At 40.7% G+C, this 12,357-nt stretch overlaps 1 protein-coding gene across 1 annotated transcript in view; it reads right to left on the bottom strand.

Annotated features, from left to right (window-relative positions):
• The window catches only part of VPS13A (vacuolar protein sorting 13 homolog A), a 386,554-nt gene that overhangs the window by 89,022 nt on the left and 285,175 nt on the right, over window positions 1-12,357 (bottom strand). The window contains exons 49-54 of the mRNA XM_073543803.1: window positions 7,304-7,408; window positions 7,074-7,220; window positions 1,744-1,872; window positions 874-1,007; window positions 480-609; window positions 1-111 (exon numbers count right to left, since the gene is read on the bottom strand). The exon at window positions 1-111 is cut by the window's left edge and continues 122 nt beyond it. Of these exons, the coding sequence (XP_073399904.1) occupies window positions 1-111; window positions 480-609; window positions 874-1,007; window positions 1,744-1,872; window positions 7,074-7,220; window positions 7,304-7,408 (756 nt within the window). The remainder of the gene's footprint in view (window positions 112-479; window positions 610-873; window positions 1,008-1,743; window positions 1,873-7,073; window positions 7,221-7,303; window positions 7,409-12,357) is intronic.

Genomic DNA, 12,357 nt, shown 5'->3' with positions numbered 1-12,357 from the left:
TACTTGGAAAACTTTTTCATCTTCAGTGAACAGCACAATCCTCTGTAAACCCTCCAAGAAGGACACCAAATAGACAATGCTACTCTCCATTCTAAGATATTCAACTCTGTCCTAAAAGACACCAATACTGAATTTGAGTAAAGAAAGCAATAAAAAATAAAGTGCAAACAGTAGTCACAATTGGACATGAAGTACAGAATTATACACTTGTTATGAAAAGAATTTCATGGAACTAAAATAAAATGCAAATAATAATTATAATTGGAAATTATACAACAAAAGACTTTTCATTGAATTCTTTTCTCTAGATGTTGGGAACACACACATTCCATATATCTATAAGGTAGTTGTTACTTGATAAGGTAATGGTCTGAACGCAAGTGATGGGGGTAAATTGTTTAAGATATTATCGTTAAAAAATGTATTAATGTTTAGTGCTTTGTATTTTACGTGTATAGCAAATGAAAGATTTGGCTAACCTCAATTTGTGTGACTGTGCCAGTACTTGTTCCACATTTCCAGGACAACGCTCTTTCACTAGTGGGGTCCTCCCATGCGAATAATGTTGCTTTGGACGGAGGTAAAGTGTCCTTCTCCCCATTAACAGAGCTAAAGGATGCAATAGAAAACCCATAAAAATGAATCAAATTTACTACATCAACCAGATACAACACTTAAAAAAAAAAAAGTGAAATACTTAAACTCATTTGGTCAAGATACTTTAATTCTATTTGTGGGAACATAGAAGTAAAACATTCAGTACATAAGGAGTATGATCTGGCTAAATTATAGCTGGGCAGAGAGCACACATAAGTAACCATTACATCATACACTCTGGATATCATGGTACACTTAAATCCCTACATCACTCACCTCTGGCTGAATTCAATGATCTCTGACTTTGTGTCATTGATCAGAAGAAAGGGAGCGGACCCTGCAAGGTAGTCTGAGAAAGTGACCACAGTGGAATAGTCCTTTGGGGTGACATCCACCAATATGCCTCCAAGCTGTGGAGTAAAAACACAACATAGATACACATGTCGCATATGCTTCATAAGGCTGGTTTCACACTTGCGTTTTTTTTTGCGGGATTTTAGCGCTAAAAAACGCATGCGATTTTTTTTCCTATACTTTGCATGGGATGCGCTTATGTGCGCATACACATGCGTTTGTATGCGTTTTTCCGCGCATGCGGTTTTTTGCGGTATGCGCTCGGGCGCACAAAATGCATCCTGTTGCATTTTTTGAGCGTCCGACTTGCCTCAAAAAAACGCATGCGCACGCAATGCGTTTTTGTTACAGCAAGACACCCATTATTAGTCTATGGGTGCGCATATGTGCGCATTGGCATGCTTATGTATGCGTTTTTTGCGCATGCGTTTTTTTTTTTACCATTAGTTGGACAATGGAATTTAGGGGTTTGGGTTAGAGTTAGGGTTAGTTAAGGGGGTTTAGGGCTAGGGTTAGGGTTAGTAAAGTCATGGTTTGGGTTAGTGTGAGGGGCCACCTAATGTTGGGAAAAACCGCAAACACGGTAAAAACGCACTAAAAACGCATACAAACGCATAAAAACGCTGTGTTTTTTTCATGCATGCTCACAAAAATGCTTGAAAAAAACGCAGCATTTGTATGCGTTTGTATGCTTTTTTTGCGCTAAAAACGCGCTGGAAAAAAAAGCAAGTGTGAAATTAGCCTAAGTAGTACATTACAAAGCAACAATGAACTTCATAATGTAAGCGTTACCTTATCCCCAAGGTGAAGTAACGTGCAGTTGTCTTGTCTATTACAATTAATCTTCTTTGGGGGGAGCTGACTGCCTTCAACTTGAACACTCAATTTATTACTGCTGTTCTCAGGCCAAAAAGGTACACACTACGCAAAATAGAAAACGTGAGTTATTAGAAGTATTTATATAGTGCTATTAATGTACAGGGTGTTTACATAAGAGGTGCAGAGGACATGAAAATACACATGTACAGAATAAAGAGAGAAATACTATATACGATAGAGTCCTGTATCTTTATGTGCTATGCTAATGGTAACAATAATACTATTCTCAATATAAAGTGAAATAAATGAATACAGGCCTTCCTACCACTAACCTTATAGAATACAATCTATTAAAGGGCACATGTCAGCACCTCCAGGCGTTTTTGAGTAAAAGAGCCACCTTGTGCAGCACTAATGCTGCATTCTGTCAAGGTGGCTCTTTTATTTAGCGTCCCTTCCACCACCGAAATAATTGTTTTTAAAATTGGTCAGACATACCTGATATTTGACAGGGGGGCAGGGCTTTCCCCCTCTGACAGAGACGCCTCACATCCGTCAGTCATGTCCTGCTTTTGAATTTGGCGCCGCCTCCGCAGGGTTCGTTTCTTTTTCTCGTGCCTGCCTGTAATATTCTGACGTCACCACAGGTCCTGCCTCACCGCTGCCCCTATTGGTCACATGGTGCTGACATCATCACAGGTCCTTCTGCACCACTGCTATGCTGAGCTCCGCCGCTACTGGTCATATGGTGCTGACGTCATCACAGGTCCTTCTGCACCACTGCTATGCTGAGCTCCGCCCCTCCTGATCACATGATGCTGACGTCATCACAAGTCCTGCTTGCACCACTACTTTGCTGAGCTCAGGAGCGAGAAAAACAAATGGGCTGAGGAGGCGGCGCCAAATTCAAAAGCAGGACATGACTGACGTATGTGAGGCGTTTCTGTCAGAGGGGGAAAGACCTGCCCCCCTGACAAACTTCAGGTATGTCTGACCAATTTTAAAAACGATTATTTCTGAGGTGGAAGGGACGCTAAATAAAAGAGACACCTTGACAGAATGCAGCATTCGTGCTGCACAAGGTGGCTCTTTTACTTAAAAATGCCTGGAGGGGGTCACAGGTGCCCTTTAATTCAATATAATTAAAAGCATTGGTCACAATATTTATTCAGCTTATACTATATAGTATGTACTATAAGGTAAATTAAAGGGGTTATACACTGACATGCACTTTCACATCGGAAATCCTCTTTAAATCATAGAACTACTCTAGTTAACCTTTTTTCCCCCAAAACATACGTAAATGTTAGTTTAGTGTAAACAAAAGACTACAGAAGCACTCTGCAAGGATTAAGAAGCATGCAAACATTGAATATATGAAATTTGGACTGCATTACTGCTTTTTAGAATATACTTGTAAAACAAAGGTACTTCGTGCAGATATTAGCAAATTCATGTGAGCCCACCAGCCATGACAAGGTGAACTTCCTTTCTTGAGAACCTAAACCTAACATTTATCAAATATGCCTCTCCTGGGGTCAAGCCTATAAATTGATGGGGCAGATGGGATCAAACACTAATTACAAATAGTCTTAGATAGGAGTGCTCAGTCAAATATCGAGACAGTCACCATCTTCAATCGTAAACTACAAAAAAAAAATGACCAACACCTCCAAACAGAGTAAAACAAATGAGAACAGGTTCAAGCTGCTATGACTGCATAATATACAAACAAAGAATACAGCAGCACTCCCGCTAAGATGTATGCAAACACTGAATATATGAAACAAGGTGCTGGTCAGTTTTAGTATGTTATTACAAGTGGTGCTTGGCTCCATATTTGGCTGAGCACTCATCCCATCAGCCCAGAAGTGTTTTTTACAATGTAAGCCTTTGTAGCGTAAGAACGAGGTATACATTGTAAAAGACTTCAGCCTTGGACGTAGTGTGAGCCGGAGAATCTGCATCACCGTCATGTGACTCAAAAGAGGACAGGACCGGCGCTGGATACCAGAGAAGACAGAGGATAGGGGAGTATATTACTTCACCTACACTACACTACCACCTACACAAGTTTAGTGAAAAAAAGGTAATAGGAGTGCTAGTTAAACCTATTAGACAACTCAGAAAATATTTTCAGTATTTCAGTATTAATCTCATTTGCAATCACGACAGATATGTTAAAATGAGGATGGAATGAATAACTGAATGGAAGGAAGTGACTGCACACTAAAAGGCACATGGACATGCTTCATTCGTATTTTAACTAAGCATTTCCACGTGTCTTTTGGTGTGCAGTTACTTCCAGCCATTCACTATGGATCTACAGGAGCTCATGCCAAAAGGAATTAGCACCCTATACCAATACCATCATACCATCCATTAAGTGTGTGCCACTTACCCTATGGACCATTCTCAATTAATTAACACATTTATTAAAGTGTCACATCCTTTCAATATATACAACTCTGGCAAAAATTAAGAGACCACCACATCAAAACCCTGTCATGGGCAGCCCATTATCCAGACCTGAACCCCACTTGAAAACCTCTGGAATGTCTGGAGGATGATGGATAGTCACAAGCCATCAAACAAAGAAGAACTGCTTACATTTTTGTGAAAGACTGGTGGCAAGCATGCCAAGACGCATGAAAGCTGTGATTAAAAATCATGGTTATTCCACAATATATTGATTTCTGAACTCTTCCTGAGTTAAAACATTAGTATTGTTGTTTCTAAACGATTAGGAACTTGTTTTCTTTACATTACTTGAGGTTTGAAAACACTTTTTTTTTTAATTTTGACAATTTCTCCTTTTCAGAAAAAAACAAACACAATTGCTTAGAAATTCAGAGCCATGTTGTCAGAAGTTTATAGACAAAAAGAACAATTTACACTTTACTCAAAAATATACCTATAAAGAGAAAAATTAGACAAACTGAGCATTTGGAAGTGGTTTCTTAATTTTTGCCAGAGCTATATATTAATTTTTATTAATTTATATTATTCAATATATATTAACTTTTATTCATTTATACTACACTAGGCAACCCTTAATTTCCTAGCACTTAATATTAATAAAGCAATGAGACCTGAATCCAACAAATTTGGTGTGACTAGCACAATGTATAATTGGTTTGGGGGTATCCCAACTGTTCACTAATGGCAGATATCTGGGGAAATAAAGGTTATCGTGTTGGAATTCAACATCCTGTATATACTCGTGTATAAGCCGAGATTTTCAGCCCATTTTTTTGGGCTGAAAGTCCCCCTCTCAGCTTATACGCGAGTCATATACCGGGGGTCGGAGTGGGGGTGTCAGAGAACATACTCACCCCCTCCTGGCACGTCTCTGCAGCCCCTGCTTCTCCCTTGGGCGTCTGCTTCCTGCGTTAAGCAGTCACGTGGTACCGCTCATTAAACTCATGAATATGCGCATATTTATGAGTTTAATGAGCGGTACCACGTGACCGCTGAATGCAGGAAGCAGACGACCGATGGAGAAGCAGGGGCTGCAGAGAAGACCGTGCGCCAAGAGGGGGTGAGTATGACGGGGGCAGAGCAATATTCACCTGTCCCCGTTCCATCGCCATGCACCGATGTGTCTCCGGGTCCTCCTGCTCTGACATTCAGGTCAGAGGGCGCCCTCTTCTGAACATCACTGCAGAGACCCGGGAGACACAGCGGTGGACGGCGATGGAACTGGAACCGGTAAATATCGCCGATGCCAAGGGCTCAGGACACCGGCACTTGGCCCCCAACGACGGAGAGGTGAGTATGTCATTTTTTTTTTCAAATGCAGCAGCAGCAAATAAGCAGTATTTATGGAGCAGCATTAACCCTTGTGCAGGAGCATATGGGGGATATTTATGGAGCATCTTATGGGGCAGCATTAACCCTTGTGCAGCAGCATATGGGGGATATTTATGGAGCATCTTATTGGGCAGAATTAACCCTTGTGCTGCAGCATATTATGTGGGTATTTGTGGAGCATCTTATGGGGCAGCATATGGGGGGTATTTATGGAGCATCTTATGGGGCAGCATTAACCCTTGTACAGCAGCATATGGGGGATATTTATGGAGCATCTTATGGGGCAGCATATTATGGGGGTAATTATGGAGCATCTTATGGAACAGCATTAACCCTTGTGCAGCAGCATATGGGGGCATTTATGGAGCATCTTATGGGGCAGCATTAACCCTTGTGCAGCAGCATAAGGGGGATATTTATGGAGCATCTTACGAGGCAGCATTAACCCTTGTGCAGCAGCATATTATGGGGGTATTTGTGGAGCATCGTATGGGGCAGCATTAACCCTTGTGCAGCAGCATGAGGGGGATATTTATGGAGCATCTTATGGGGCAGCATATTATGGGGGTAATTATGGAGCATCTTATGGAGCAGCATTAACCCTTGTGCAGCAGCATATGGGGGGGGTATTTATGGAGCATCTTTTGGGGCAGCATTAACCCTTGTGCAGCAGCATATGGGGGGTATTTATGGAGCATCTTCTTGGGCCAGCATTAACCCTTGTGCAGCAGCATATGGGTTTTTTTTTATCTATGGATCATCTTCTTGGACCACCATTAACCCCAGGCTTATACGCGAGTCAGTAAGTTTTCCCAGTTTTTTGTGGCAAAATTAGGGGGGGGGGGGGGGGGGGGTCGGCTTATACACGGGTCGGCTTATACACAAGTATATACGGTACTTGATTATTTTGTGTTGAGTATAAGCCTCTACAAGGGATGTCTGAATGAGGCTCACTTTCCTCTACCCACTATGAATACATGTGTATTGAGAGTATGGGATGGAATAACTGTCGCAAACTTACCATATACCTAAATTTGGCCATAGACATGAGATATTTTCAGCAGGTTATTGGCAGACTTTATCTAAATGTACTTGCATCTGCAGTCATTGTTATGTGTATGATGACGACAGACAAGTGATTGTCGGCAGATCGCACTGAATCTCCCTATAGTCTGTAGATACCTTATGTCTACGACCATCCTACAAAAAACATGTACTGACACATGAAAAATTGCAACATATTTTTCATTTACTACAATTATATCTCATAACATTCAGCACAACAATAAAAAAAGATAGAAAACCACAAAAACTATTTTGCATGGGCTAGGTTCACACAAGAGCAGTATAGTTGCAGTTCTGTATAAAGCCGAATTTACACTTTCCTGGCCTGCATGGTTGGTCAGACAAAACAAAGAGATCTCCATATCCCAGCTATTCTGTATGGCAGAGGAAAAGACAGAACCACTGTGGACACCACAAAAACTCACCTGTCCAGAGCCAATGACAACCACTCTCTCTGTGCCCTCTTCAATGATATCCACCTTATAAATACTTCTATTGGCAATCATAAAAAATGGGGTAAACGTAACAATTCTGGTGAGATTAAAACTGCTGGCATAAATGGAGACACCCACCTAAAATGGACAATAAAGTAAATAATTAGTACATACATATTCCTGTGAGTGGGGATATTTTAGTGAGCCTAGAAGTCCCTTACCTGGTACTCCAGGTGCTTACTCTTGCACTTGACAGAGCCATGAGTACCGACGGTATCCAATGAAAAGGGATCAGACAATTCGCTGTCAGTGATCATGAGTTGTACCTGTGAAAGCAGCACACGACGCTAAATGATGGCACCAAGATGATGACATGAGCATACATGATATGTTCCTGCTATTAGTTCTTTGACTTATGTATAATGCCCAATCTATCACTACTGTATGTGTTACCACGGCGCAGATATGTTGCTGCACAAAGAAATTCTAAAGGGTGAAGGCTGTGAATTAAATTTTCAGCAGATTTTTATGTGACCTTACATGAAACATAAATCAAAACAAGTAAAACAAGTCACATAGCTGGTACACAATAAGAATTACGAATGTAGCCAAAAACGTGTGGATTTTTAATAATAAAAATGCACATGGACACAAGAGGTCTGACTCCAAACTATTAACTACAGACACCATTGATTTTAACATATCGTGTACTGGAAAACGGGAAAAAAATTCCAAGTGCGGTGAAATTGCAAAAAGTGCAATTTCATAGTTGTTTTTTTTTTTTTTTACCATGTTCATTAAATGCTAAAACTGACCTGCCATTATGATTCTCCAGGTCATTACGAGTTCATAGACACCAAACATGTCTAGGTTCTTTTTTATTTAAGTGGTGAAAAAACAAATCCAAAATTTGGAAAAAAAAAATAAAAAAAGGCACCATTTTCCGAGATCTGTAGCATTTCCATTTTTCATGATTTTGGGCTGGGTGAGGCTTATCTTTTGCACATCGGGCAGACATTTTTATTGATACCATTATGGTGTAGATAAGATCTTTTGATTGCTCGTTATTGCATTTTATTGCAAAGTAGCGGCGACCAAAAAAACGTATTTTTGACATTTTGAATTTTTTTCTCTTTACGCTGCTTAGCGATCGAGTTAATTTTTTTTATTTCAATAGATCGGGCAATTCTGAATGCAGCAATACCAAGTATGTGTATGTTTGATTTTTATTTTATTTCTTAAAAACATTTTTTTTTTTTAAAACTTTTTGTATACTTCAATAGTCTCCAATACTCGTCTCGCCTCTGCTACACACAGGCGATGATCAGATCGCCTATTTGAAGCCTAAATGCTCACTTGCTATGAGCGCTGACCACGGGGTGGTGCTCATAGCAATCTGGCAATGACAACCAGAGAAGTCTGCAGGAGACCTCTGGTTGTCATGCTGACCCATCAGTGACCCATGATCATGTAACAGGATCACAGATGGGCGGGATTAGGGACTCGCTTCCGGTAAGCAAAAGTTAAATGCCACTGTCAGACATTATATATAAAGCTCTGTTATCTTTCGTTTCAGAAATATTACTAAATACAGGAGCTTCTCACTAAATTAAAATATCAAAAAGTTAATTTATTTCAGTTCTTCAAAACAAAAAATGTAACTCATTTATTATATAGAGTCATTACCAACAGAGTGATGTATTTCAGGTGTTTATTTCTGTTAATGTTGATGATTATGGCTTACAGCCAATGAAAACCTAAAAGTCATTATCTCAGTGAATTAGAATAATTTACAAAAAAGACCCACAAAGGCTTCCTAAAGGTACTGTCATACATAGCGATGTACCAGCGATCCCGACCAGCGATATGACGCGGTCAGGATCGCTGGTACATCGCTAAGTGGTCGCTAGTGAGCTGCCACACAGGCAGATCTCACTAGCGACATCGCTGGGGACGGGGGTCGCTACTTACCTGTCACACCAGGCGATCCTGCGTCCTCTTGCCCAGCTCCACGCGTCGCTCGTTGTCACAGCAGGAAGCGCCGCAGGAAGCTGACGACGAGAAACGGTCCAGCCTGATCTCGCGCGATCAGCGATAAACAGCGGGGGAGCGGGTTGTAGGTAGGTATCACACACAGCGATATCACTAGCAATATCGCTATAACGTCACAAGTTATAGCGATATTGCTAGCGATATCGCTTAGTGTGACAGGCCCTTAAGTGTTTAAAAAAGTTCTTTACTCTGTTTCAGTAGGCTCTACAATCATTGGTAAGACTGCTGACTTGACAGATGTCCAGAAGGCAGTCATTGACACACTCCACAAGGAAAGTAAGCCACAAAAGGTCATTGCTAAAGAAGCTGGCTGTTCACAGAGTGCTGGATCCAAGCATATTAATGGAAAGTTGAGTGGAAGAAAAAGTGAGGTAGAAAAAGGTGCACAAGCAACCGGGATAACTGCAGCCTTGAAAGAATTGTTAAGAAAAGGCCATTCAAAGATTTGGGGGAGATTCACAAGGACTGGGCTGCTGCTGGAGTCATTGCTTCAAGGTCCACCACACACAGATGTATCCAGGACATTGGCTACAAGTGTCGCATTCCTTGTGTCAAGCTACTCATGTCCAATAAACAACGCCAGAAGCGTCTTACCTGGGCCAAGGAGAAAAAGAATTGGTCTGTTGCTCAGTGGTCTAAGGTGTTGTATTCGGATTAAAATAGGTTTTGCATTTCATTTGGAAATCAATGTCCCAGAGTCTGGAGGAAGAGTGGAGAGGCACACAATCAAAGCTGCTTGAGGTCTAATGTGAAGTTTCAACAATCAGTGATGGATTGGGGAGCCATGTCATCTGCTGGTGTAGGTACACTGTTTTATCAAGACCAAAATCAGTGCAGCTGTCTACCAGGATTTTAGAGCACTTCATACTTCCCTCTGCCGACAAGCTTTTTGGAGATGGAAATATCATTCTCCAGCAGGACTTGGCACCTGTCCACACTGCCAAAAGTACCAATACCTGGTTTACAAACAACAGTATCACTGTGCTTGATTGGCCAGCAAACTCACCTAACCTTAACCTCATAGAGAATCTATGGGGTATTGTCAAGAGGAAGATGAGAGTCACCAGACCCAACAATGCAAACGAGCTGAAGGCTGCTATCAAAGCAACCTGGGCTTCCATAACCCCTCAGCAGTGTCACAGGCTGATCACCTCCATGCCACGCCGCGTTGATGCAGTAATTGATGCAAAAGGAGCCCCAACCAAGTATTTAGTGCATTTACTGAATATACATTTCAGTAGGCCAACATTTCGGATTTTAAAATAATGTTTTCAAGCTGATGTTATAAAGTATTCTAATTTACTGAGATAATGACTTTTGGGTTTTCATTGGCTATAAGCCATAATCATCAACATCAACATTACCAGAAATAAACACTTGAAAGAGATCACTCTGTAATGACTCTATATAATATACAGTTAGTTAGGTCCATATATATTTGGACAGAGACAACATTTTTCAAATTTTGGTTCTAGACAGTACCACAATGAATTTTAAACAAAGCAATTCAGATGCAGTTGAAGTTCAGACTTACAGCTTTCATTTGAGAGTATCCACATTAAAATTGGATGAATAGTTTAGGAGTTTCAGCTCCTTAACATGTGCCACCCTATTTTTAAAGGGACCAAAAGTAATTGGACAATTGACTCCATGGTTATTTCATGGACAGGTGTGGGCAATCCCTTCGTTATGTCATTCTCAATTAAGCAGATAAAAGGCCTGGAGTTGATTTGAGGTGTGGTGTTTACATTTGGAAGGTTTTGCTGTGAAGGAAACATGCGGTCAAAGGAGCTCTCCATGCAGGTGAAACAAGCCATCCTTAAGCTGCAAAAACAGAAAATACCCATCCGAGAAATTGCTACAACATTAGGAGTGGCAAAATCTACAGTTTGGTACATCCTGAGAAAGAAAAGAAAGCACTGGTGAACTCAATGCAAAAAGATCTGGGCACCCACGGAAAACAACAGTGGTGGATGATCGCAGAATAATCTCCATGGTGAAGAGAAACCCCTTCACAACAGCCAACCAAGTGAACAACACTCTCCAGGAGGTAGACATATCAATATCCAAATCTACCATAAAGATAAGACCGCATGAAAGTAAATACAGAGGGTTCACTGCACGGTGCAAGCCACTCATAAGCATCAAGAATAAAAAGGCTAGACTGGACTTTGCTAAAAAACATCTAAAAAAGCTAGCACAGTTCTGGAAGAACATTCTCTGGACAGATGAAACCAAGATCAACCTCTACCAGAATGATGGAAAGAGAAAAGTATGGCTAAGACGTGGTGCAGCTCATGATCCAACGCATACCACATCATCTGTAAACATGGCGGAGGCAGTGTGATGGCTTGGGCATGCATGGCTGCCAGTGGCACTGGGTCACTAGTGTTTATTGATGATGTGACACAGGACAGAAGCAGCCAAATGAATTCTGAGGTATTCAGAGCGATACTGTGTGCTCATATCCAGCCAAATGCAGACAAACTGATTGTCCATCTGTAGTATGAAACGACGACCAATGACCCAAAACATAAAGCCAAAGCAACCCAGGAGTTTATTAAAGCAAAGAAGTGGAATATTCTTGAATGGCCAAGTCAGTCACCTGATCTCAACCCAATTGAGCATGCATTTCACTTGTTAAAAACACTAAACTTCAGACAGAAAGGCCCACAAACAAACAGCAACTGAAAACCACTGCAGTGAAGGCCTGGCAGAGCATCAAAAAGGAGGAAACACAGCGTCTGGTGATGTCCATGAGTTCAAGACAGGCAGTCATTGCCAACAAAGGGTTTTCAACCAAGTACTAGAAATGAACATTTTATTTACAATTATTTAATCTGTCCAATTACTTTTGGTCCCTTTAAAAACAGGGTGGCACATGTTAAGGAGCTGAAACTCCTAAACCCTTCATCCAATTTTAATGTGGATACCCTCAAATGAAAGCTGAAAGTATGAACTTCAACTGCATCTGAATTGTTTTGTTTAAAATTCACTGTAGTAATGTCTAGAACCAAAATTAGAAAAATGTTCTCTGTCCAAATATATACGGACCTGACTGTATGAGTTTTACTTTTTGTATTAAGAACTGAAATAAATTAACATTTTGATGATATTCTAATTTAGTGAGAAGCACTTGCATATTTTATGCAAATACTGTGTGCAAGTGAAGAAATTCAATTGTATGTTTAAAGATTGCCTACATTAATTTAAAAAGCAAAGA

This window comes from Dendrobates tinctorius, unplaced genomic scaffold (assembly GCF_039654945.1).
Source record: "Dendrobates tinctorius isolate UK_male_01 unplaced genomic scaffold, ASM3965494v1 ptg000134l, whole genome shotgun sequence".
NCBI classification, from domain to species: Eukaryota; Metazoa; Chordata; class Amphibia; order Anura; family Dendrobatidae; genus Dendrobates; species Dendrobates tinctorius.
This window is presented reverse-complemented; position numbering and strand designations above follow the sequence as displayed.